Below are 27,995 nucleotides of genomic sequence, written 5' to 3'. Positions count from 1 at the left end.
TCCAGACACAGATTTTCCGGATATTTATGGCGGAATCTTTGACACTGAGACTTTCTTTATTTTATTTTTTTTTAAACAAACTTCACAGCTTTAAAAAAAAAAAAAAAGAACCGTGAGACAAAGAAAGTCTCATTCAGACAGCTGGGCTCGGAAAATGTGACTCCTTTACATATGTACTTGGGAGATCACTTATTAGAAAGTACTTTCATGTCTCAAGTTTCCTGTCTGGACCGGGGTTTAAGGTTCCAGCGCTTTCTTTATAAGAGGAGACTATTTTGCTCATCCCAAAACTAATATTGGGAGTATGAATGAGGGGGTCTATGGACTATCTCGAGTGTCTTTAGATGGGCACTTGTGGATAATAGAACAGATGTAGCAGAGCTGAATGGGTAATTTCCCTTTATCATTCTTATATCCTGATATATTTGGCCACCGTAAAGATTACACTTCATGATATCACACTGACAGACTAGATCAATGCCACTGCTAGATTATCTTTACCTTAGGGCGAAGTTTTTAACCCTAAAATCTAAATACTAGGTCAAGGAAAAGTGACTTGTTGGATCCCCCTTTACCCCCCTCCAGCCATGTGTCTGGTCTGTGTATCCACTGTTGCAGATTGTATCTGAAGATTAGGCTGTTTTGTATCACCAATGTAATGTTATTAGCGCTGTCTGACAGATTAGACCGATTAGATTGCAGGATATGAGATTCTTTTGTCTCGAAAACCGGCACCTGCCAATTAGATTGTAAGCTCTTTAGACCTGTTTGTATGCGTCAATACATATATACGAAAATCCAAAAGACCGACCCTTTGAGAAGACCACCTTCTCCAGACCTGATTTTAATTTCCACTTTGTAATTTCTTTGCTGGTAATATTCTTTGAGAAGACCACCCTCACCTAGAAGACCACTTTCCAATGAAATGTTGGATGGTCGTCTCGGAGGATTTGGCTGCGCATACACGCAATCTAAAAAACTGAGCTGGACTATAAGCTGGTATATGTGTGAAGTGTAAGAGTACGTTCGCACTGTGGTCATTTCATAGACAAAACCCCAAGAAAAAGAACAACAATGAGCGTATACACTGCAGCAAGTAAATCAGTAACTGGTACAAGGACATGTAAATAATACAGGATACTTCCTTTACGCTATTTTGATGCAAAAAGGGTAAAAGCCATCCCACCGCGACAAGTTGTACCCATTAGGACGGAAACGTGCAACAGCACATACATAACGTACAACAGCACATACATGCAGATACTTGGACTGTTTATTGTTAGAACCTTTTATTATTAAATACATAGAAATGTTATTTGTAAATAATCTCTTCTCTTTCTTCCTGTCACTGGAAAGTGTATGAGAGAATGGAAGCAATTGGTAAAATAAGATTAGCCTGGGATGATGATGGTTCAGCTAGTCCATTCGATGCCATGTGGGATCAATAATCCTCGGCTCCTGTTTCATATTTTTATTTTTGATGGAAGCCGCAGCCAATGGCCGATTTAGTTCAAAGCACGTTCCCGGAGCTGCTGTGCAGCAATGGATCAGATTTATATGTTATCCAGGCCCTTTCTCCTCCAAACCTATGGCCAGATTTGTGGGAAAGCGATTTCCTGCCTTCCCTTTTATAACACACTTTCACATCTGCCCTGTAACGAAAAAAAAAATCCCATATTTGAGGTCATGTATGATTTTAATTAGGCTACTGTAGTCTGAGATGGCCACAGGGAATAAAACGTTTGCAGCGTTCATTATTTTGCAGTATTGAGGTCACTGATGAAAGTGAATGAAAGTCAAAGTAGAATAAGAGCGGCTTTTCATGCGTGTTATTAACGCTGGAAAATAACAGCACTTTACAGCGGGCTGGATGGGAGACTGGCACATGGGCATAGGCAGATGCAGCAGAGAGGAATTTGTCATGTCAGGGTTTTATAATTATTGCAGTGCCATAAAAATAAGCCTTGGGCAACCCAACGAGTTTGCTACGACACAAGTTGCGCTGACAAAGATTGAAGAATGTCGCTTAATGCAAGTGTATGGGTTTGCGTTGCGACCTGTAAGTGGCAAGTTGCAAAAAGTTGGGAAAAAAATTGGATTTTTTTTTTTAAGACTGCTGCCCCTGATGCTGTATGTCATTGTAATGTAGTAGTGGCATATTCTGCTCTCTTGGCTGCGACACAGACAAGTTGCCATGTAGCTCATGCCTAATGCAGAAACGTGTATTATACATTTTGGAGTGCAATGTGGAGCCAATGTCCAAAGAAATCCAATCACCGTACATTTCTACTTTTTACGGAAGGGTCCATTGGTGCCAGTAGAGCAGCAGGTGACAGGTGGCAGAAGCCGGCTGCTGCAGCTAAAACCTGTGCGTGTTTCTAAAGAGAAATGAATGTTCACTGCTCCCCACGCCCATGGGAGTGGAGAGCAGTGAATATTCATTTCACATTAATCGTGGGTAGTGTTAGCCGCAGCCGCCTATTCCTGCAGCAGCTGCCCACTATCACGCCGGCATTAGGGGCTGGCAGACTAAGGCCTCCGCTCCCTCAGAGGCCCCCGGACAGTGGCGTGCCGCTAATACCGGCACACCACATGGCTCCTATGGGGCCTGTGAGTCAGGGGGGCCCGCCTGGCTCCAGGGGCGCCCCCCCATAGCACACGCCACATTCAAATTCAGTGGGCGCTACATTATATTCTATAAGGGGCGGAAGCAGCATAATACCCTATGGGGGCTGCATTATATTCTATAAGGGGCGGAAGCAGCATAATACCCTATGGGGGCTGCATTATATTCTATGGGGGAGGGCTGCATTATATTCTATGAGGTGGGTTACCCCAACCCCTGCTATATCATTTAGACTTGTACTACCTTATTTCATACCCTGGTATTATTGTGTTTTACCGCATAATTGGTGGTCTTGTATTTATTTCTGTGTAGCTACGTGATGGGCCCAAGAATGATTTTCTCCGGTGGGCCCAAGGTGCTCCAGTCCGACGCTGACCGCGTTATATTGTATTTATTTGAAATTTTAAACAATGTCTGTTGAAGTCTCTTGCTGCGTCTTGATGAACATTTCCTGTTATGTACCGGACTCTCTCCCCACGTCCCAGCCCTGCTTGCTCTCAAATTATATTTCTGCTGATTTGTTTTGCAGCTGAACCTCAGGGATTGCTGGAATTCCCTGTTTCTAAAACAATTCTTTTTTTTTTTTTCTTGACCCTGCATTATTGTAATGGAGGAAGCCATCTCCTGACACCTTTTTTTGAGACCTGACATGCTCCTCTGCTGTTATGCTTCATGTTGTGCTGTTATTTGGGGATATTTGAGTAGCCATGTGACATGATTGTAATCATCCACTTTGTTCTATCCCAGACCCACCATGAGGGCTCTGAAAAAAAAAAAAAAAATCCCCCATGCTTGAATAAAGGATGAGAGCCAGGGGTGAGGATGACTCACTGCAGCACTGCTGGAAAGAGAACGTCATCCCTTCTCTATATAGCCACATGTATTTTACTTCTGCAGAGACTAAATGAAAGTGTTTAATGTCCCAAATTATGTCCCAAAAATCTTTATTTCATGTTCTAAAAATGTACCGTTTTTTATCCTATTAAGCCTGCCATTTGACAGGCTGATAGAGAGATATTAGATGCTAAATATTACATAGACATGATAGATAAATGATCGATATGAGAGAGAAGTCATATATATTAGAATGTTTTGGTTAGATGGATAGATAAATACATTAGTGTTAGCAATTTAAAGAAGCCCCCCTCCCTCCTATTTTTTGCATGAGTTATCATTAGAACTACAATTCTACATCTCTGCAATTTCGTCTCAGCTCCTTCTTTTCAATGCCTGACCCAGCTGCGTATTTCCTCCCCCTGCCAGGGATTTTGTTTGCTGCGATGTAGAATTGTATTTTTTATGATGACTCATGGAGGGAAAAGCGACTTCCTGATTCTACATAGAACTTAGAAGGATTTAGTTAGTGTTTAATCACGTGATGTTATAGACCTAATGGAAAAAAATGGACTGTGTAGAAAGGAAAATAAGAAATTTTAAGTACCGTACATTGTGCTATATAATATGATGACTGCAATATATTAAAAGGATAATAACTTTGATGAGAGGAGGGCTTCTTTAAAGATTCATTATTCTTGTCCATTTTCGCCCAGGACACTACAAATATGCCAAGAATGTTTCTAAAAGAATGAGACAGATCCAGCAAATTCAGGACAGTTGGCTTGTATGTAAATAAATAGATATATGAGAACTAGATGGTGGCCCGATTCTAACGCATCGGGTTTTCTAGAATATGTATGTACTGTATGTATATAGCAGCCACATAGTATGTAGCACAGGCCATGACATATTGTAGAATACCCGATGCCTTAATACAGGCCACGCAGTATATAACAGTGGCCACGCAGTATATAACACAGCCCAAACAATATATAACATTTCCCACATAGTATATAACACTGCCCACGTAGTATATAACACTGCCCACGTAGTATATAACACTGCCCACGTAGTATATAACATTGCCCACGTAGTATATAACACAGCCCAAACAGTATATAACACAGCACACACAGTATATAACATTGCCCACATAGTATATAACACTGGCCATGTAGTATATAGCAGCGATGTAGTATATAACACAGCCCACACAGTATATACAACAGCCCACATAGTATACAACACTGCCCACGTAGTATATAGCAGCCAAGTAGTATATAACGCAGCCCACGCAGTATATAACATTGCCCACATAGTATATAACACTGCCCATGTAGTCTATAGCGGCCATGTAGTATATAACACAGCCCACGCAGTATATAACACAGCCCACATAGTATACAACACTGCCCACGTAGTATATAGCAGCCATGTAGTGTATAACGCAGCCCACGCAGTATATAACATTGCCCACATAGTATATAACACTGCCCATGTAGTATATAGCAGCCATGTAGTATATAACGCAGCCCACGCAGTATATAACAGCCCACGTAGTATACAGCAGTGTGGGCACCATATCCCTATTAAAAAAAAATAATTAAAATAAAAAATAGTTCTATACTCATCCTCCGTCGTCCAGCGAAGCTCTGTCAATGCGCGCACGGCTGCCGCCAGCTTCCGTTCCCAGGATGCATTGCGAAATTACCCAGATGACGTAGCGGTCTCGTGAGACAGCTAAGTCTTCTGGGTAATTTCGCAATGCATCTCTGGGAACGGAAGCTGGCGGCAGCCGTGCGTGCCTCGGCGGACGACGGATGGTGAGAATAGCAGTATTTTTTGTTTTTTTATTTTTAACATGAGATCTTTTTACTATTGATGCTGCATAGGCAGCATCAATAGTTAAAAGTTGGTCACACAGGGTTAATAGCAGCGTTAACGGAGTGCGTTACCTGCGGCATAACGCGGTCCGTTAGCGCTGTCATTAACCCTGTGAGAGCGCTGACTGGAGGGGAGTATGCAGCGGGCGCCGGGCACTGACTGGATGGGAGTAGGGAGGGACTAATTCTCAGCCGGACTGTGCCCGTCGCTGATTGGTCGCAGCACCAGGACAGGCAGCTGGCGAGACCAATTAGCGACGCGGGATTTCCATGACGGAAGTTGCAGACAGAAAGACGGAAGTACCCCTTAGACAATTATATAGTAGATAATCCTTCAAAGAGGACCTGTCAGCAGGTCAAAAGTGGTCAGTTTTTGCACGTATTTTTTTCCTGTTGCTTCACTTGCTTCACTGAGTATTCCATTTTTTTTTTTAAATCTGCTCTATTGTTCCAGAACTATGGACCTTTTATATTTAGTGGTAATTTTTATGGCCTTTGCGAGGGAGCGTGGTTCACAGGGTAATAATGTAGAGCAGCCTAAAGTCACACCCCAGAGGACCCTGCGTGACACACCCCAGAGGACCCTGTGTGACACACCCCGGAGGACCCTGTGAGACACACCCCAGAGGATCCTGTGAGCCACACCCCCTTGTTAAAGACTATAAAAATAAGCGCTAAATATACAGGCCCTTATCTCTGGAAACGCATAGTCAGGGAAGAGATGGGGGGGGTAAAAAAAAAAAAAAAATTATACTCCGAAACAGCGAAAATAAAATAATTTCAAAAACTGGACCCTTTTGACCTGGTGTCAGGTCCCTTTTTAAAGCAGTTTCCTGGATTTCACCTGATAGCCTACCATTTGGCATTAAATTAAAATACGATAGGACATTGATAATCCACGTATGCATGATGTTAACTAGCTGCTATCAGCACCTGAACTGTTTGACACATGAGGCCCATATTTGTGGACCGAGATCATATTTTGTAGAGCGCAGCCATGTTGCTTATATAAATTCAAGAGATTTTACTTTGCGCTGCTTCTTTGTGTCGCCGGAACAACTTGTCTAGCAGTGAGTATACATGGATATCACCCGCTGGTGTTAGGTTTAGGTCACCCGGTCATGAATCATTTGCATTACACAAGCATGAGTGTAATTAATCCTGTGTATGTGCTGCTATTATGGGAGTAGCCATGGAGTTAGGGGGGGTTATTTTCACCATGGGTTTTTTTGTTTTGTTTTTTTGCAGCTCTTTGCATCCAAGCAATCTGCTTTTACTTTAATGCTATTTTTAGGCCAGTACAATGGTACACAGCCGTGGTGGATGGGCGGTCCACCAAGGGTGGTGTCATTTTAATGTGCATATTGGACCTTACTAATATTATTGAATTTCTGTCTAAAGTGATAATAAAGAAATAATATTATAAAAGTTCAGAATATTAATATTTAATATGTGAGATGAAAAAAAAACCAACAATATTCCTGATGCAAAGGGCAAGTCACTGAAGATGTTGCCCGGTGAAAACAAGTTATCACCTATCCACGGAATAGGTGATAACTTTTTGATGGGGGAAGTCCAATCACTAGGACCCACACCGATCGGCTTCGGCTGGTTTCACATGTGTCTGTGCGCCCTGCGTTTCATCCGCATGCGTACCTATCCTTTTAACATGATGTACGCATGGACATGCGTTCGCTTGCGGATGCGTATGCATGCATCGTTTCGAGGTGTGCGGCGGGGTCCGGCCAACGCAACATGTCAAAACTACGTTAAAAATGCGCAGGCATGCACATGCGGAGAAGTGCGTTAAAAAACGCATTACTGTCTATGGGAACGCATGCGTAATCATGTCTTTGCGTTCGATGCGCTTGCGTACTTTGGACTGCGCATGTCCAGGAACTGATTGAGACACGCCCTCCTGGAAATATCAAATGCGTGTGCATAAAAAAACGCAAACACAGGCAAAAAACTCATACAAACGTATGCACACGCAGCGTTTTTTTGCCGCCATGCATAAGCTGATGCATATAAAAAAAAACGCTGTGTAAACATGCGTTTGAATGCGTTTTGGCATGCATTTGCGTATGTAGATGATACGCTGCGCAGATATACGAAAATGTGAACTTAGCCTTGTGTAGAGTTATCAAAATCTACAGTGCTTTACAGACATCATCACTGTCCCCAATGGTGCTCTCAATCTAGATTTCCTATCAGGATGTCTTTGGAGTGTGTGGGGGGATACCGGAGAACCCGGCGGAAACCCACGCAAATACAGGAAGAACATACAAACTCCTTGCAGATGTTGTTCTTGGTGGGATTTGAACCCCAGGATCTCAATCGGTCCCAGCAGTCGGACCCCCACTGATCAGCGCTTCATCACCTATCCAATGGATAGTTAATGATAACTTGTTTTCACTGGACAACAAACCCCTTAACTCCTTTATCGCCTCTTAAGACCCCACATCAAATTAAAGGGAACCTGTCACCCCCAAAATCGCGGGTGAGCTAAGCCCACCGGCATCAGGGGCTTATCTACAGCATTCTGGAATGCTGTAGATAAGCCCCCGATGTATCCTAAAAGATTAGAAAAAGAGGTTATATTATACTCACCCAGGGGCGGTCCCGCTGCTGGTTCGGGTCCGGCGCCTCCCATCTTCATACGATGACGTCCTCTTCTGGTCTTCACGCTGCGGCTCCTGCGCAGGCGTACTTTGTCTGCCCTGAATTAATTTCCATTCACTGACCACAAACGGAGATCTTTTAAATAGTAATAGAATTGAACACGGACTATAAATACAGACTATATTAGAAAGTTGAATGCATTATGCAGTAATACAGTTTTTTTTAAACCCCTTTTAAGTGCTCGTGCTTCTTCATGTCTGGGAATAAAACCCTGATCTGTTCACTCGGGAGCAGAGGACACCTATATAAGGGCCTCGTCCATAGCTGTATATGGAAGAGTGGCTTCACATAAAGAGCTTGTTTCCACCATGATTAATGGAGTGTGTACATAAAAGTAGCAGAGGTTTATAGATTAGTTATGAGGAAGGATGTTCCACTTGGTCACTTTCTCTCACTTTTGTGTTCATGTTATTTTCTTTTTTTTTTTTGTCCCGAGGCAATGAAATGTGATCTGTGATCAATCAGGTGGGATTTGTTGTGTGACTCAATCTAGCGCTTCAGTCATGTGGAAATAGGCAGCCAAGGGTACGACTATGTGTGTTGTATATGTGTGTTCTGGATTATTAATCCTATCAGAAAATAAATGTAGAAAAGTAAGAAAAAAATGCATGTAGTTATCATTGACTTATACTTTGTATTGTAGTTCCTATGGTAAAGGGGTTTTCCTACAAACTGTTGTAGATAGTAGAGCCACATCAGCAGGAACTTTTAGATGACTTAAAAGGTTCCTGAGGGGGATAGGTAGAAGGAAGCACCAGGTCAGGTGGTATCTGTGGTGCAGTTAATAATTATAAAAGGTTTGGGAGAGCGGTGAAGAGGGGCAGTCAATGCCTGGACGTGTAGCACGACAGACGTGTGAGCCGTGGAGTTACATAGTTACATAGTTATTAAGGTTGAAGGAAGACTTTAAGTCCATCTAGTTCAACCCATAGCCTAGCATGCCCTAACATGTTGATCCAAGGGAAGGCAAAAAAACCCCATGTGGTAAGAGTAAGCTCCACCATGGGGAAAAAAATTCCTTCCCGACCCCACATACGGCAATCAGACTAGTTCCCTGGATCAACGCCTTATCAAGGAATCTAGTGTATATACCCTGTAACATTATACTTTTCCAGAAAGGTATCCAGTCCCCTCTTAAATTTAAGTAATGAATCACTCATTACAACATCATACGGCAGAGAGTTCCATAGTCTCACCGCTCTTACAGTAAAGAATCCGCGTCTGTTATTATGCTTAAACCTTCTTTCCTCCAGACGTAGAGGATGCCCCCTTGTCCCTGTCACCGGTCTATGATTAAAAAGATCATCAGAAAGGTCTTTGTACTGTCCCCTCATATATTTATACATTAACATAAGATCACCCCTTAGCCTTCGTTTTTCCAAACTAAATAGCCCCAAGTGTAATAACCTATCTTGGTATTGCAGACCCCCCAGTCCTCTAATAACCTTGGTCGCTCTTCTCTGCACCCGCTCCAGTTCAGCTACGTCTTTCTTATACACCGGAGACCAGAACTGTGCACAGTATTCTAAGTGTGGTCGAACTAGTGACTTGTATAGAGGTAAAATTATGTTCTCCTCATGAGCATCTATGCCTCTTTTAATGCATCCCATTATTGTATTTGCCTTTGTAGCAGCTGCCTGACACTGGCCACTGAATATGAGTTTGTCATCCACCCATATACCCAGGTCTTTTTCATTGACGGTTTTGCCCAGGCTTATAGCCTCCATTACGAGAGACCAAATCTTAGTAAAGGAACAGAGAGATCAGACCCAAGTGAAGGAACCAAGAGACCAGACTTGGGTGACCCGGAGCTGGGAGACCAAACCGAGTTAGCAGAACCAGGCCGAAAGGAAGACCACCAGGTCGCTGAAGAGGGACGTACCTGTGAGCTATAATCTCCAGGGTAGACGTAAGGCCCCGTCACACATAGCGACGCTGCAGCGATACAGACAGCTCTCCAGCGACCAACGATGCCGAGGTCCCCGGGTAACCGGGGTAAACATCGGGTTGCTAAGCGCAGGGCCGCGCTTAGTAACCCGATGTTTACCCTGGTTACCAGTGTAAAATGTAAAATAACAAACACTACATACTCACCTTCGCGTCCCCCGGCGTCCGCTTCCTGCACTGACTGAGCGCCGGCCCTAACAGCAGAGCGGTGACGTCACCGCTGTGCTGTACTTTCACTTTACGGCCGGCAGTCAGTCAGTGCAGGAAGCAGACGGCAAGGGACCTGACGGACACCGGAATGTGAGTATGTAGTGTTTGGTTTTTTTACATTTACGATGGTAACCAGGGTAAACATCGGGTTACTAAGTGCGGCCCTGCGCTTAGTAACCCGATGTTTACCCTGGTTACCAGTGAAGACATCGCTGAACCCGTGTCACACACACCGATTCAGCGATGTCAGCGGGACCTCAACGACCAAAAAAAGGTCCAGGCCATTCCGACACGACCAGCGATCTCACAGCAGGGGCCGGGTCGCTGGTACGTGTCACACATAGCGAGATCGCTACTGAGGTCGCTGTTGCGTCACAAAACTTGTGACTCAGCAGCGATCTCGCTAGCGATCTCGCTATGTGAGACGGGGCCTTTACAGTACAAAGACAAGGGACCGGGACCATGCTTCAGGGGATGGAGCCGGCCAGCGAGAAGGGCGTGCAAAGTGACTCTTAGATCTGGGGCTTGCGGCTTAACGGCAGAATGGGTGATACTAGTGTTTAGTTGTAATAGGAAAAGGAGTGTGCAGTTAGTATTGTATAAATATTCCACGTAGTGAAATTTACAGTATTTTCATCATTTTTTGTTGTTTTTTTTATATTCATTGATATTGTTCCATAGTCACCTCTAGTTGTTGTATAAATTAAATAAATAAATGTTGGTTAAGTTGCCTTTGTTTTCTCATTCTCTACATTGTTGCGTCCACAATCCTGTTTACACCACACTACTGGGACCCCTGCCATTCACTAAAATAGGGGTCCCCATTTCTTATTTACCACTTGATTTTAAGGAGAAGAAATTTTAATGGTGTGACAGGCAAACTGGAGAGATGGCCACATATGCGTGCTGCTGTTTTAAAAAAAATAAAACTAAATATATATGTATAAATATGCACACACACGAATGGAAATTTTTGCTTTCTCAGCCATTTTTGGAACCCACATACAAGCGAGAATACAGAGATGTGCTTGCGCCGTCAGTTCTCCATTGTTGACAGTGCAAAATGGGCCCCCTTTCCGAAGATACATGTGGGACCTTCCATAAAAGTCCAAGGTAGAACAACTCCTTTAACATCTATCCCCATCAATGACCTACTTGTTTTTGATGAGGTCCTTTTATTCTCTTTTTGCCGGGGTTTGACCAGGAGGCTGTGCTTGCCACCATGACGTCCAAGGACCACTTACTGCAGGACCCTGCTACTATCTTGGAGCACCTGGCAACCCCTACCATTACTGACTTGCTTACCATTTTGCATTTTCAGTACCCTCTGAACTCGAAGCACTGAAATACATGTAGAAATTGGCTTATTTAAATAATTTACTATTGACGTTCACAAATGTTTATGAAAATTTCTGCAGCCATTGGATCCATGAACGTGTCGGAGCCATGAGCTTGTACAGCAGCATACAGCGCCCTGCATTCATATTATGTCACGTGCCGCCACATAGTGCAGAGGTACATGATTGTTCCATGTAGTGCTGTATTAGCCCACCCTACAGAAGACTGACATTAGTTTGTGTTTCACTGCCATCATTAAATCGGCAGTAAATTTCTACCACTGCGTCACAGTGGGGGGAAATAAACTTTTGCAAGTGTTGAGTGTTGTGCTCAATCTGTGTTGCTATACCGAGTGAATGCTTGTTAAATCCAGACACTGTCAGGTTGTGCAGCTAGTATTTCCTTTCCTTTATGCAGGCAGCAGAACGAAAAATCTGGAGACAAAAGCGGAGCTATTATTTCCCGTCCTCTCTGAACCTCACAAGCTCTACAGAAATGCTGAGGCCTGGGCTTTTTCTGCCAAGCATTGATAACTGCTGGCCATACACGAGAGAGCTGCTGGCCAAATGCTTGTTCAGCAGACCGTCCTCTATCCCGACTCCCCCGTACAATGGGCGATCAGCTCATGTTGTTTCAATGGGGAGAGAGGATAAAGGGGAGCAACTTCCAGTAACATCAAAATGATCAGATGTTGGAATTCCAATTGCCCGATCTTTCTCTTGCCTGTCAGGGAAGAGTCAGGAGGCCTCCATACTCATCAGGTGGTTGGATGGTCCACCAAGATCGGGGAGGTTCAGTTGACTTTCACCTAATGTGTATATGGCCTGCCATATACAGTAGACTAATGTCGGCTGAACTCGCCGATATCGATGATAGGTTCGGCGGACAGTCTAATGTGTATGGCAACACCCAACAGATGATGTCGGAGGAGATAATGATCCAGCATGTGCACTTTCAGACTACTGATCTTTTTACATTCCCTGAGAAAAGCCACCGTCGGGGATGTCTGGCAGTAGCTTTTTCATAGAGAGGACAGTAGCGAGCGCTTCGGTATATGGAAGAAGTAGCTGCCGGCCCGAAAGATCGTCCATCTAAGGTGCATGCGGTGCTTTAGGGTCAGTGGCTGAGAGACAGAATTGAAAGTGTTTGTCCATCTCTTATCAGCTATAAGACAGCAACCCTTCCCTAGTCCGTGTCCCTAGTCCGTCTTCCTTATTACACAAACATTTTGCACCTACCCACAGCCTTGCTGATCAATATATTATTGCTGGGACTCCAACCTATCACATCCACACTAATTATGACAACGGCAGCCTAAATCAGGGTTGCAAACCGTCTAGAAATTCCAGGAGTAAAAATAGGTCACTTTTTTGCCCTGTTTGTAAGAAAAAATTTAAGATGTCTGTGATTTTTTTTTGGAAGCTGCAGGAACTTGTACAGATTATTTTTACTCTAATTATCAACAGTTTACAGTGAATTCAGCCAATGTCTTCATAGCAGACTAATGGGATGTAGACATGTATCTCTCATAATTCTAATGATTTATGATGGTTTTCTAATGTGTTTGTAAAAAAATATTGTCTGATTTTTCGATAAATTGTCCAGCAAAAAATAAAAAGTCAACTTGGCAACCCTGGTCTCAGTATAGTAGAAGTGCACATGTGTGACCACCTCTCCATTCACTTCTATGGGTCCCACCTTGCTCCCATTAACAGTGGATTGGGTGGTCATCATGAATTCACACGATCACTGCCCGGAGGTAGAGCAGATACCAGGTAAGACACCAGTGGTGGATGTGGGCCCCTGTTACTGATGTTACTTTGAGGCCCCGGAGCTTCACATTATGATCTGAAGCCGCATACAGGTGGTTGTTCTAGCACTTATAGTGCTGGCATAAGATTGGGCTCTAGGTACACGCGATCACTGCCCGGAGGTAGAGCAGATAACAGGTAAGAACACACCAGTGGTGGATGTGGGCCCCTGTTACTGATGTTACTTTGAGGCCCCGGAGCTTCACATTATGATCTGAAGCCGCATACAGGTGGTTGTTCTAGCACTTATAGTGCTGGCATAAGATTGGGCTCTAGGTACACGCGATCACTGCCCGGAGGTAGAGCAGATAACAGGTAAGAACACACCAGTGGTGGATGTGGGCCCCTGTTACTGATGTTACTTTGAGGCCCCGGAGCTTCACATTATGATCTGAAGCCGCATACAGGTGGTTCTAGCACTTATAGTGCTGGCATAAGATTGGGCTCTAGGTACTTCACAGTTGCTGCTGGACATCCATCTTCAACAACGCTAAAAATACACGTGATTCAGTTGCGTCAATATATTAATGGCCATACAAATGTGTCCCCAGCAGATTCTGGAATGACTAGCCGCAGTGTGCCAATATGTGATAAGACCAGGGGAACTAAGATTTAAGATATTTTTTACACCTTGTTTTTTTTGGAGGGTTGTCTTTTTTTTGGTTTGTTTTTCACATGTATATCTGCAGTCTGAGATCCCTGCTGCTATTTATACACCACACGTTGGCACGTAACATTATCATCCTAGTCAATTAGATTTGCATAATGTTTTGAATGTTTTCCATGAGAAACGACCGGAGCAGGTTTGTTTTTAGAAGTCTTTATTTTATTTATTTTTTTTATTTTTTTTATAGCGGGTCATGAGCCCATTTATATGCCCATTTTAGGTGTGGATTTTCGTAGTGATAAACAGCAGATAAATATATTAAAGAGCCGTCCTGATTCATGTAGGTCACAAATAAAGCAAATCTGAGCCAGAAGTTGAAGGCAGATGCCCTTATAGGTTCATTATAGAGGACTAAAAACAATGCTCTGATATTATGCTGGAATACGACTCCTATTTTCTCTTTGCATACTGACGGATGTGACCGATGAGCACTGGGAAATATCATTTCTGGTTGGTTTGCAATTTCCCGTCCTCGATCATTGGCTCTAGTATAGGATGTTAGCCCTATTGGCCATTATATCTCACTTTAGTTGCCCGGGATTGTACCATCCAAATTATATACTGATAGTGTGGCCTTGTGGACAATTCTGGTGACAGTGCCGAGTCTTTTCTGTTTGGTTATGGCCAGGTCCAGACTGTCGTACGGGCCAGTCCCGTATGCCTTTTGTATCTGTGGCTGGTCCAATGTGCAGTTCCTTGCACTTTTTCGCATCGCTGACGGATGCAGATGCTGCCTTCACATTACGTGCATTATTCTCGTCCATAAAACGTTGAAGAATACTGCGTGCTGCAAATTTTTTTTTTTGCATATAGACCCTGTAAAAAATGGGTCATGTTCTCTGGCACTCTACCTATTGGGGGTCTGTGTGCAGTCCATGCGGACCTTTTCCTCCAGCTCTATGGCTGGTTTACACATGAGGCCTTATTCACACTTTGGTATTTTCTCCATGTACAAGAAATTCTGACGACAAAAAAATTGGTCTGGTTTTCTCATATGTGGAAAATACTGTCGTATGAATGAGGCCTTTGACGTATCTCCGTTCTCATGTAAATCATTGTTCCTTCCTTCAGCATGGACCATTGGGGTGCGCCGACACGTCGGAGCGCCTGGCACACCTTTTTCGCACTTTGTGCCTGTTGACGCCATGACACTCCTTACATAGCCTTTCACCAACAATCAGACAGTTGGAGTAGTAAATGTTAGCACTAGACAGTCACGTAGGGAGGTGTGAAAGCAATTAAGACACACAGGTTTACTGTGTGTGTCCCTCGAATGGCATTATTAGCACAAATGCAGCTTGTTTCCTACAAATATATGTGACGGGCTTTCGTGAAAGGGCGTAAACAGTGGGGTGTTGACCGGGGCTCCACAGGGTTCAAGACTTTCTACATTTAAGCCTTATATACATGAGTTCCAAGAGTTATAAATGTGTAATATACAGATCTTCAAAGTTTGATTCAAGAGGAATAATGTACTAATCCCTTATAGCAGGGGAGGGGAATCATTTTTTTTTTTTCTTTCTTCCAATGGCCATTTAGATATTTTTGCCGTCCTTTGGGGGCCGTACAAATTGCTCACTAACTCCACCCACAAAGTACGTCCTGATGCTGGTTCTGTTATCAGGACATAATCTTCCTCGGCGTTCAGTAGTGACCATTGCGTCAGAGAGAGAAGAAATGGGCTGGCAAAATACAGCTGCCATCTCAAGCACTGCGGTTCCCTGGAATCAGCAGGGCCGTAAATGGCCCGCGGGCCTGAAGTTCCCCACCCCTGCCTTATAGCATCTTGTATGGACATGATACAGAGAACCGTAGGCAGCAGTTTTCTCTGTCTGGGTAACCAGCTGTGTTACAAGCCGGATAAGGACCCTGAAGACTGTTTTCAGACCTTTGACCTGTTCGAAAGCTGTGTCCTCAGGTTTTAAAAGCACATTTAATTTTGCCAAATGGTGTTTTAATGGATTAGAAACCCACACATCACATAGCACAGCATTTTTTGTATCTCTATGTTTGGAAGTACTGAGATGATGTACAGCCAATGTAATGCTGCCAATGCCAGGCAGCTGCTGCTAAGACATGTAAGCATGAAATATTTCACTGAAAGAATATTTTCTCTACATACAAGAAAAGTAAGAGAAAATCAAGAGGTTGCCCATTACTGCAGTGTGAGACATGAATATCAGGAGAGCAGACTGTCATTCATTACAAGAAGTGGAGGGACAGAGGCGTGATGCCACAGCTTGTCTAATTGATCACAAGTGGTGGCGTTCTGTACTTCAGAAATCTCATTCCAGTACCTGACTGGAATGACATGTCTGGCGTAGCACACGGAGGTCCATACTTCTTCATGAATCTGGAGCTTATGGCTCCAATACGCTCCACCATCAAGACCAAAGTGAACAATGCCAGTCTTGACGAATTGGGCCCTATGTCTTGATAGAACAAAACCATTTTGGTGGCAATACTGGTCTTATGTTATGGCTGATCAATGTAAGGAGAGTCAGTATAGACATGTCTCCAGTAATATTTTCATACCTAGAGGTATTGCCATCATAGACAGATCTAGAGGATATACCAAAATTGTCTGCTAGATACAGCTCCCACATCGAGAACACACTTCTCTCTCCAGCTTGCTTGGAGATAGGTGTGGGTCTTTTCTCTGGGACTGACCCGTTATAGACATTTTGTGAACTTCCCAAAAAGGTCTACAAGGGTAGCATTTTTTTGTCAAGTGGACATCTACGTATGCTCTTCACAATCAGCAAACATATAAGGTTTCTTGGTTGGGTGGCTTCAGAACAGGTAAACAAAGAGAAAATCTTCCAAAATTAGGACCCATATAACTAGTTTTTCCCTTTTTATCCATCTGTGTGTATCAATTGCAGGACGGAGTGTTAGGACAGGAAATTTTTCATCCAGCTGGGTGTTGGGGAAGGGCTGGGGATGTTCTCTTGTTGCCTAAATCTTGTTTAGGAAGGAAACTGAGGGAGAATGGTGGCGCTGTAGGAAATGATAAAGCAGGAAGCACAAGGTGAGCATGACTGTAGCACGCAGTTATTTTTCTTCTATGACGCTTGGAAGGGTTGACTATTTTTGCAGGGAACATCACATGGCATGTTATTAATTTATAAATGATTTCCCCCGTTGGGTCCAAGGCTTTGTAGCCACTAATCAGCTAATGGGAGTGCAGATGTTATCCTGAATGCTAGCCTAGCGCACCTGTAACAACACGTGTGAATGATAGCCATTGTTCTGTACAACAGATGGAAAGAAAAGGAGATGGAAATTAGGCATGATCTGACCTGTGACCAATTACTTCTACATCATAGAGTATTTGGAGGATCATATATTTATATTTTTTTGTTCATCAGTTATTAACCGAAATAAAAACTGTTTAAAACATTCACATAATGAATAACCCAGCATAGTAGGACTGATGATGTAGTATATGTATTTGTATACTGTACTGTAATTTGCAATTATTAGAGCAGAAGCAAGCGTTGTATAATCAGTGCCGTATTGGAAAATGCCTCCGTCTCCCAGAGGTAACATATCCCATAAGGTTCTGTGGGAACATAGCCAGCAGGGTACCACCATATGGGCAATGCGGGAATCCTCAAAATGTCACTTCGCGTTATCCTTCAAAAGGTTCAGAACTGGAAATGACAGGTGAAAAGCTGATGTAATCTCATGCATTTACATTTATTAAAAAGTGTACGTTACGGTAAAAGTGTATAGAAAATCTTAGCAACACTATTTTCTCATCAGTACTGTTTTAAAAAGCTTAATATATACAGTATTTGTAGGCACTTGCTTACTACAAGTCTAACAGAGATTATAAATCAATATACGGTAACTCTGGTGTCTACATTAGCCTTTCCCAGAAATGCTGAAGTTCGTTTTTGGAAGTAGCTACCTCCATAACACGGTGAATGTGAAGACCGGGGTCCGGAGATTGGTTCTGTTTTGTCTGATCTTGTATGCAAATGACAAATATGTAATTTAAATATAAAGGTCCAATAGAAAAATAATTTCTTGAAACCCCAGTAATAAATATACGACATTTGGTTGTTCTCCAAATAGTGAATAGTGATGAGCAAATGTGCTCGGATAAGGTGTTATCTGAGCATGATTGTGTGCTAACTTCGGCGTGCTCGAAAAATATGTTCTAGATCCCGTGCCTGTTTGTTAGGCAATCCCTGCATGTCTTGCGGCTGTCTAACAACCTCGAGACATGCAGCCGCTGGGTCCCAATCATATTAATCGAACACGTCAAAGACACTCAGTTAGCACCCGAGCATGCTCTGATTACACCTTATCCAAGAATGTTTGCTCATCACTAATAGTTTTTTTTTCCGTTTTGAATAAACTGGTGGACAACCACAATGGGGAAAAAGGCAATCCATCATCAGATGGACCCTTCCATTAGAAGAGCACCTTTTATTCCAGTTCGGTAAAAATCCATCCAACTACGGTATGTCCAGAAGCTGACTGAGGATGTCTTCTAGATGCCGGACTACCCTCATTATTTTTGCTATAGGAAAAAGCTCAAGTAAAAAGCTAGAGGTGTTTTTCATGAAGTGTCTTCTTTGATGACTTTTAGGCCACGGTCAGTATTTGGTCAGTATTTTACATCAGTATTTGTAAGCCAAAACCAGGAGTGGAACAATCAGAGGGAAAGTATAATAGAAACACGTCACCACTTCTGTATTTATCACCCACTCCTGATTTTGGCTTACAAATCCTGTTGTCAAATACTGACCAAGTGCTCAACGTGTGAATGTGGCCTTATGGCAACTTTGCTGCCTCCTTTTTTTTCTTTCTTTTTCTCGTGAAGGCATGTGTAGGCCACTTTTCAGCCTCTGTACGGCTTTCGAAGCCTCAAGTGATTTAAGAGAATTAAAGCAATTAAAAGACGTAGGAAAAAGATGGAACATATGTGCAGCGCCCCCACCGCCGCAGGGCCGAGGGGTACCCGGTACCGGGCCTCTGAGTCTCTGCTCTGGGGTTGTCACGGTGGCTAGACCCGGTCCGTGACCCTGCTGAGGGGCGCGCAACTAAAGGTGGTGGTATGGTGATGTTGAAGTGCCGGTCGCAGTAAATAACGAGGACACCAGGTTGCAGTCTCTTTACCTCTTTACTGAAGGTCTCTGGGTCCTCAGTCCGGAATACGGTTCACCAGGCTGCGCAAGTCCGGCCAGTCCAATGGCACCTCCAGAGTTCTCTTTGCAGGTGGAAATCTGTGCCTTCCTGCTAGCGCTATGTGTTGTGGTCCTCCCCTGCTGTGCTTACGGGATAGTCCCCACAACTGTTGTGTCTGTTTCTCGTGTTCCCTCACAACTCGATTAGATGATGTTCTGCTAATCCTCCGTCCCTCCCTGATGTTACGGTTGGGACGCACCCGTATGACGGGTAGGCTCGGAGCTCTTCCGGGACCCTAGAGTCGCCCCTCTCCACAGGTTGCCCCCTATGTCTGCGTAGGTGATTTAGGTGAGACAGCCCGCCTGTGACTGACTGTCCTGCCTTTGGTTTGAAGTATGGCTTAAAGCTCTGTACTTCCTCGGCGTTCCGGCCGCCGGTTGTTTGCGCCTCAGTAGGATGTTGCCTCGATCTTACAGCACGACTCCTACTGGTATTCTCCTCCTTGCTTGGATCTCGTTTCTCACTCAGCACAATAAATCTCGCTTCTTATCCTTTCTTGGGGCACCTTGGGGCTATACTGAGCAGGCACGGTCCCGTAACGTTCTTTCTTGTTGCCAGGCCTCTGTCAGGATCCCACCCCTGACAGGGACCCTACCGAATCTTCCCCCACAACACCCTCTGCCACAAGGTGTTGCCTGGTTCCAACCCAGTCAGCTTTCTCTCTAACTTGCTGCCTAACCCCCAGTTTTACCAGACTGTGAGGAGTGGCCTAATGAATAGTACCCTTAGCTCCCCCTGGAGGCCCGACTGTGAAATGTATTGGTGTCTGTGATACCTGGTCAGATGAACTCCTTCAGTGCCATCAGACGTACCATAGCCCCCCTTAGCGGCGGAGCCACAGTACTGCAACGACCAGGACTCTGGGGCGCTGCATATGCACATAAAGTCGTTTTGACATTGTAGAGGATATGTTCCTTGTTTTTTGGTGTTTTAAAGCCTTTTTAAGGCAGGTTACAGTTGGGACAATATGTTGTGTAAAAATACACTTACACTTTTAACCTAATAGTGCATAAAGTAAAACCCCCTTAAAAACATCAGTTATGTGATCAATCATCAATGTGTAAAACACAATAGATTACCAACCATTATACCTGGAAATATAGGTCTGATTGACTTTGCAGAAGAAGACACAAATCTATTTACTGCTATGGATAAGCTATTTAAAGGGAAGGTATCATCAGAGAATGACCTATTGTTTAAATCGGGTTTTTGTGTTAAATATATATATATATTTTAATCTAACAATTGTTTTTTTTGCCCTGTCACAATATACATAAAATATAGTAATCTGACAACTTTCACACTGGTCACTAAGGCTATTTTATATTCATACTTACTATTCTTCACATAAGACTTTTCAGAAGTTTCATTACCATCACAGGCAGGATTACATTAACAGGTAACACTCTTATACACAGGTGATATTACATGATCCATCACTCTGAATAGGTGATGTCACAGCTATAATAATAATTTATATTTCTATAGCGCAAACATATTCAGCAACACTTTCAGATAATTGTGCAAACAAGACAAGACATCACACTGTGACACATAGTCCAACACCTACGGAGAGGACTGAGAGTCCCTGCTCGGAAGCTCACATAGTCCATCACCTACGGAGAGGAAAAAGGGGCCCTGCTCGTAAACTCACATAGTCCAACACCTACGGAGAGGAATGAGGATCCCTGCTCGGAAGCTTACATTCTATTAAGAAACAGGGAAGGTGAAAGGCCAGGCTAAAGAACAGGGCTGTGGAGTTGGTAAGCCAAACCTTTGACTCTGACTCCTCAATTTCCATGACACCGACTCCACCAAAATGGGCTCCCTCCGACTCCACAGCCCTGCTAAAGAAATGTGTTTTTAGGGTATGCTTGTAACTGTGCATATTAAATTGAGCATTGACTAGTTATATAGTGAAGTAAAGTCCATTATGGGCAAATATTTTCCCCTCTAAAAGGATCGGTTAACCAAAATTTACCCCATTGGATCCACACATCATTTACTCTTTGAGGGAGTGTTGAGGTGCAGATAGCTTCTTCCCTATTCTAACTTGAAGGGGTTGTCCACTACTTTTTAATATTTTAAAAATAATTCTATTGAGGTACTATACTTGAAAAAAAAAACACATCCACCCACCTTTACCCCTGCAATTCCTCAGTGTTGCGGCCCTTTTTCACTGCCAGTCTCCTTGCTTCCTCTTTCACCGGATGATGTCAGATGACCAGTGTAGCAAATCATTAGCTGCAGCGGTCATGGGCTATCTAAGCTTGAAGAGCGACATAGGAGACTGTTTCTTCCAGCTCAGAAGACACATGACCACAGCTCAGACGACATGACCATTGCTGGCCTAGAAAGTTGCAGTGGTCACCAGATGCCACCAACCAGAAGAAAAAGCTAAGGGGCATGGATTAGTAGTAAGAATGTTCATTTTTTTTAATAAATGAAAACCACTATGGGTTCATTTTTCAAATTACAAAAGATGTAGGGAACACATTATAAGTAATGATCTATATGTTTGAATACCTTAAAGTTAGACTCCTCATAGAGCAGAATAAGAATATTGTTGTAGCAACCTGAGAAAGACAGTCAACCTTCCTAGAAGACATTGTAGTTGAGTACTATGCCCTCCCTGTTTGTTTTGCCCCAGGATCAGCGCCTCGCTTGTGTTATGCGACCTCGCTCCAGAGGTGAGAACAGAAGAGAAGAATGGCTCAGTTGCCCTTGGAGCAATCGGCAGGTGTTTGCTATCAAGAGCTCTGTGTTGAAGTAGGCTGTGTTATTTCTCAGCTCACTGTCATTGGCAGCAAAGGTTTTCATTAGTAGAAGGCAAGGCTTGGTGTCTAGTGTTTCCACAAATGTGAGCTAGTCACGCAAGGCTTCTTGAACTCCTGGCAACATTCATAAAGAGAGTAACAAACGAAAAAAAAAAGAGGGGAAAAGAAATCCCTATTCAAAGCAGCCGTGAGGTCAGAGGAACCATGGAATCTGAAGACATGAAAGGAGAGAAGTCGGAGGGGGATTAGTGAGGGAATCAGATGGAAAAGTTAGACAGCGGCTCAATGTTTAATGAAGAAGGTTAACGGCCAAGAAGAAGAGAAGGGATACAACTGGATTTCGCTAGAACTTTACAACCTGATATGTTCCAGCTTTTCAGGAAGTAGACACAGACGCTATCAAGATCGACCATATTCCCACATATCTTGTTGAATTTGTGGTTTGTTTGTAGTTAACTTATGTCCCGGCCAGTTCTTTATAGAGAGGTCATGTAGGCCTATCGGTCATGAATTGTATCCAGCTAGTAGTAGGTACCTTAGGCCCTATTCAGATGTTATTTTTTTCACGTACGTGAAAACGAACTGAGTTTTCAAAAGTGATTTTCAGAGTTTGATAATTTTTTCTTCTCTGATGACAAAAAAGTTTCTCCACCTTCTCATTATCTATCACAGATGGCTTCCAAGTACTGTCCAGTTTTTTTTCCCAGACCCATAGACTTTCATTGTCTAATTGATCCGACAGTCGGATCCATATCCGACAGGTCTCCACAATTTTGCACGGGCCACTCAGTCTGCAAAAAGTCACAGACACGTGAAAGGTCCCGTAGACTGTGATAGGTGCAAGTTCTTTCCTTGACCAAAGAAAACCGGATAGCACTTGTGCATGAATAACTGACGTGTGAATGAGCCCCCTTTGGCTTTGTAAGATGTACATGCACAGTACTAGTAGTGCTCCGAAGAGTGACAACTTGTACACATTAGACTTTGGTGACCTGGGATAGAGAACACGTTTCTACTTGCTGGTTTATGCATTGAGCTGCATAGCCAAGATGTCAGATGACGAGAGCCAAAATGTAATGGGAAGAATCATTTTACAAATGATATAGAACTATTTCTTACCTGCAGATATATAGGACATTAAAATGCAAAGGCTTTGATAAACTTATTTTTTTAAGGTGTTGTCCTGGACTTACATTAAGAAGAACTATAGATAGGTCATCAATATGAGGTCAGTGGGGGTCCGACTCCTGGCAGGCCCCTGGTCAGCCAATATGGACTCTAGCATGGCTGAATGTAAGCAACATATAGAACGGAACTACGCTGCTGATCGGTTGCTGCTGAGAACTTCACTTTCTCTTCCATTAAATTCCCCACACTTTAGTTCCCTCAGATGATAAGCTGCCACCAGATGTGTCTGGCAATAACTTTCTCCCCTGACGTGAATGGGAAAGTTGGGAAGCGTATGTTCAGTGAAACCAGCTCTAGTCTGAAGAAGGGCATACTAGTGCCCGAAACGTTGCTTACATTGTGCTAGTGTTATCAGTAAAATTAATTGACATTCTGCTCAAGTGATAAAGGAATGTGCACATATGAATGGAAAAAGGGCCGTCATTCAGCCCTTGTTGTTCTAAAATACCTGTCAGACTTGTGTTTATACAACGGTCCGCAGTCTTTAGCATCAGGCATTGGATGTCCGGCTAATTGACATTAAAAGGAACCTGTCACCTGAATTTGGCGGGACAGGTTTGTGGTCATATGGGCGGGGTTTTCGGGTGTTTGATTCACCCTTTCCTTACCCGCTGGCTGCATGCTGGCAGCAATATTGGATTGAAGTTCATGCTGTGTCCTCCGTAGTACACGCCTGCGCAAGGCAATCTTGCCTTGCGCACGCGCAGTATGCTTTGCCCAACTGCGGGCAAAGCCGAAAAGCATTAGTGCGCATGCGCCGGCGCACTATGTCCCGGAAGTATTTCGCTGTGTTCCGGGACATACTGCGCCGGTGCATGCGCACTAATGCTTTTCGGCTTTGCCCGCAGTTGGGCAAAGCATACTGCGCGTGCGCAAGGCAAGATTGCCTTGCGCAGGCGTGTACTACGGAGGACACAGCATGAACTTCAATCCAATATTGCTGCCAGCATGCAGCCAGCGGGTAAGGAAAGGGTGAATCAAACACCCGAAAACCCCGCCCATATGACCACAAACCTGTCCCGCCAAATTCAGGTGACAGGTTCCCTTTAATTTGTTGTCTCTACTCCTGCAAAGCAGCAGTGTGTTCAGGCTGTTCACCATCCATGCCGCCAACCCAGGCTATGGAAGATCTTCCTATGCAGATATAAAACTCTGGAAATTTACCGGTTATGTCACCTATTATTGTTTCTTTTTATATGGATCGATTTTAGACCCTTAATAAATCTTTCTTTAGATAATTTTTCTGCTCAGTTATTTCCATTTACTTTGGCTCTTGTAGCAACTGCATAGTCTGGTAACTAGGATATTTCTGGAAATCCAATTTTCCTGTTTGGTTAAGAGATTTATAGAGGTGTCTGACTGTTGATCTGCAGTTCACATTCCTTTATATGTATTGCAACCTTTTTATAGAGTGATAACATTTTTTGAGGTCCGATTTCTCGCTGCTAAATATGGCTGGATGTCTATTGCTACATGCAAGAGAGAGAATAAAAGTAAAAAAATACCTACTGGTTACATGAATCCGTGTAATGTCTTCAGTATTTCAGATTTGACCAAGATCCAGCTTGCAGGAAACCACTAAAAACTAAATATTTCTAGCTTTGGACTGGCGCACTAATAGATTTTTTGAGTAGTAGACCACACTATCCTTCCATCAGTTGGAAACCATAATTTTGATGTAGGAGATGCATAGTTTACTACTAGACAATATTATCTGTCTTTCTATGCTAGTTTTTTAGAGCTTTGGTTTTTTATTTATTTAGGGTTTTTTTTACCAAACCTGTGGAGGTAACAGATAAAGTAACCGGCTTTTGTTCCAAAGCTATAATAATTCCTACTTTTCCCATCTTTGTTGTTAGAGAAGAGTTACCTATCCACAGGATGTGCCATAAATGTCTCATGAGACAACCAGTCCTGTACTGAATGAATGGACTGTACACACTGTCACGATTCTCCGGTCAGGCTGTCAGTCAAGGGAGGGGGAATGATGACAGTGTGCTCATTGTACAGTGAGCGATGACTATAAATGTTCCCTGCACTTCCAGTAAGGCAGCGCTACCCAAGACGTTAAAATTTTTTACCTGAGATTGTCATTATATCTGTTGGAAAATAATGTTTTTGGAGGTGACAAGTTCCATTTGAAGGGGTTATCTGCTTTTGCAAAACTTTTGCCTGCCGGTTCAGTTTTTGCTTGCCAATGTAGATTGCACAAGCCACTTATCTCTGAGATTGGCTGCAGTGCTCTCGACATGGTGCAACTGCTGCAGCCTACTCACAGTCACCGAAATAGCCCCAGAGACACGGCGTTGGTCCCACGGAGGGTAAGTAAGGTGTGTTTTTGATTTTTACAATTAATTGAGCCAGCAGGCAAAAGTATTTGAAAATGGGCCAAACCCCTATTAAGCAATCATCTAACCCTTCATGTTCATGTTCCCTCCAGTGTTTGATGTGCATGTCCAACACTTGCTTATTTTGGAATTTTCACATTTCCTCTGGTAACGTAGCTCAGAAAATATGTCTTTTAGATAATGGTCTCTCATTTTCTGTTTGCTTTTTGATAAGAACCAGTTGTGGTCTCACCAAAACAGAATATTAGAATTCGATGAGACGCGTCGTAAAACACAACTCTGCTAACGTAGTGTGCGATTGATGCGCCAACCATAGCAGCGTGAATCCAAGCCTGGGTGTGTAATTGCAGCCAGGTATGTTTTACCCTAAAATGTCATGGCTACATATGATTGACAGGTCTCTCCCCTGTGTGTAATAGGAGCAACATAATTTCTATGCTTTGATCTGTGTCCTGGAAAGTGGAAAAATAACACCAGGCCGAAAGAATGTAAGGAGAGATGGTGTCCAGCAGTGTGAAACAAAGTTTTGTGGTTATCTGTTGACTGCTTTGAGACAGTGAATACTTTGAAATGAGAAGTAGGAAAAAAATATTAAACTTTTTTTTCTGTTGTCTCCTTTTTTTTTTTTTTCAGGTTGCTTATGTAGACCTACGTCTTCCAAGTACGCCCACAATGGCTGTAGTGCAGACTCTTCCCCTGTCCATTGACCAGAACCCTGCAGTTGATATTCCCCAAGACCAACCAAGCTCAAGGTCACCAGACTCCGAGAACACTATGGGAAGTGTAAGCAGTCTTATTTCTGGAAGACCTTACCATGACAAGCAATGCAAGGCGTCTGAATTTAGTAACAAGTGCCGTAAACCTGCCAGCATGCCAAACTTTTTTAAACAGCAGGAAGGACTCCTAAAAAGTAGTCGTAACTCCCAAGACCCACTTTTTAATGGACTTCCTACAAAGAAAACTTGTGCTGCTACCTCTGGGAGTAATGGGAATTATACCTATGTCAACGAGGACTTTAAGGAGGAGTGGCATGAAGCCAGAGCGCCCAATAGTCCTTGCAGTGATGTGGATGATGTGCGGGAAGACAAGACCCTCAATGGGAATATAAGAGGACCTCCGCCAAAACTTATTCCCGTATCTGGCAAACTAGAAAAGGTAATGTTCGCTTCCGCTGCCTAAAGTAGTATCGTGTGTAAGGAATCTTTTTGCCTGTGGTACATTTTTATGATAGACCTATGAGTTATTATAAATCTAGATAATTCATGGCTAACTGTTAGGTTTCGCTTGTGGATTTTTCTACCTAGGCTTCAAAATAGAACCAGAAGTGGAAAAATTGTAAATACTAATCATCACTTTTTCACCAAATTGTCTATCTTAACCTGTCTGGGCACTTTTGGCTATACGTTTTTGGCTCTGATTTTTAGGCTAGGTTCACACTCAGTGTGAGGGATGTGAATTCAGCTTTTTGAATCCTTTTTTTCACCCATAGAAGGCATTGAGGAAGTGTAAAAAAACGTGTCAGCAGTCAAGTTTTTCTGTGTTTTTGGGGGTAATAAAACTTATTTTATTAAATATGTGCTGTAGACAAATCACACCTGTAGTCTGCACAAAAAAGCCCCCAAAATGCCATAAAACCTGTTGCCTTTTTACTGCTAAGAGAGCGGGGTTTGGCTGCAGACAAAAACTCTGTGTGTGAGCATAGCCTTAAAGGTTTGTATTTCATTTTTGGGTTTAAAGGGTTAACGTCTCTCCTTGTGGATAGAGTGACATGCTTGATGTGTCAGCGTAAGGAGACTTATAGGCCATGCAATTCTCCTCTGGGAAATTAAATATGCAAATTACTTCACAGAGGTTGAGGACTAGAACTCTAGTGCCACCTACAGGAAGTAGGAATCCTAACGGTCAATAGCAGCCCTTTAAAGAAAATCTGTCAGCAGGTTTTTGTTACCTCATCTGAGAGCAGTCTGATGTAGGCAAAGAGAAGCTGAATCCAATGATGTATCACTTAGATTACTGGGTGCAGCAGTTCTGACACAATCAGAGCTTTTAGATTTAGAATGAAGCAGAGCTTAGAAACTGCGCCCTCTCCAATAAGGCTCTCCATGTACAAAATCCATAGACAGTGAGCTGCTTATCACATGGGGAAGGGGCTTTGCCGGATTCTGTGTCTCAGTCTTTATCTCCTGCTGACTTCAGATTACATAAAAACCTGTTGACATACTCGCTTTAATGAGCCTTGCCACATGACTTACGGTACCGTCACATTAAGCGACGCTGCAGTGATATCGACAACGATGCCGATCGCTGCAGCGTCGCTGTGTGGTCGCTGGAGAGCTGTCACACAGAGAGCTCTCCAGTGACCAACGATGCCGAAGTCCCCGGGTAACCAGGGTAAACATCGGGTTACTAAGCGCAGGGCCACGCTTAGTAACCCGATGTTTACCCTGGTTACCATTGTAAATGTAAAAAAAAAACAGTA

At 43.2% G+C, this 27,995-nt stretch overlaps 1 protein-coding gene across 2 annotated transcripts in view; it reads left to right on the top strand.

The window, feature by feature from the left end:
• Positions 1-27,995, top strand: part of LZTS2 (leucine zipper tumor suppressor 2) — a 152,704-nt gene that overhangs the window by 110,999 nt on the left and 13,710 nt on the right. For both annotated transcript variants that reach the window (XM_077258632.1, XM_077258633.1), the window contains one exon: positions 26,150-26,671. In XM_077258632.1, coding sequence (XP_077114747.1) covers positions 26,189-26,671 — 483 coding nt within the window. In that variant the 5' untranslated portion in view covers positions 26,150-26,188. The remainder of the gene's footprint in view (positions 1-26,149; positions 26,672-27,995) is intronic.

Source organism: Ranitomeya variabilis, chromosome 4, assembly GCF_051348905.1.
Source record: "Ranitomeya variabilis isolate aRanVar5 chromosome 4, aRanVar5.hap1, whole genome shotgun sequence".
NCBI lineage: Eukaryota > Metazoa > Chordata > Amphibia > Anura > Dendrobatidae > Ranitomeya > Ranitomeya variabilis.
The sequence above is the reverse complement of the archived record's forward strand: the minus strand, read 5'-3'. Positions and strand labels throughout refer to the sequence as shown.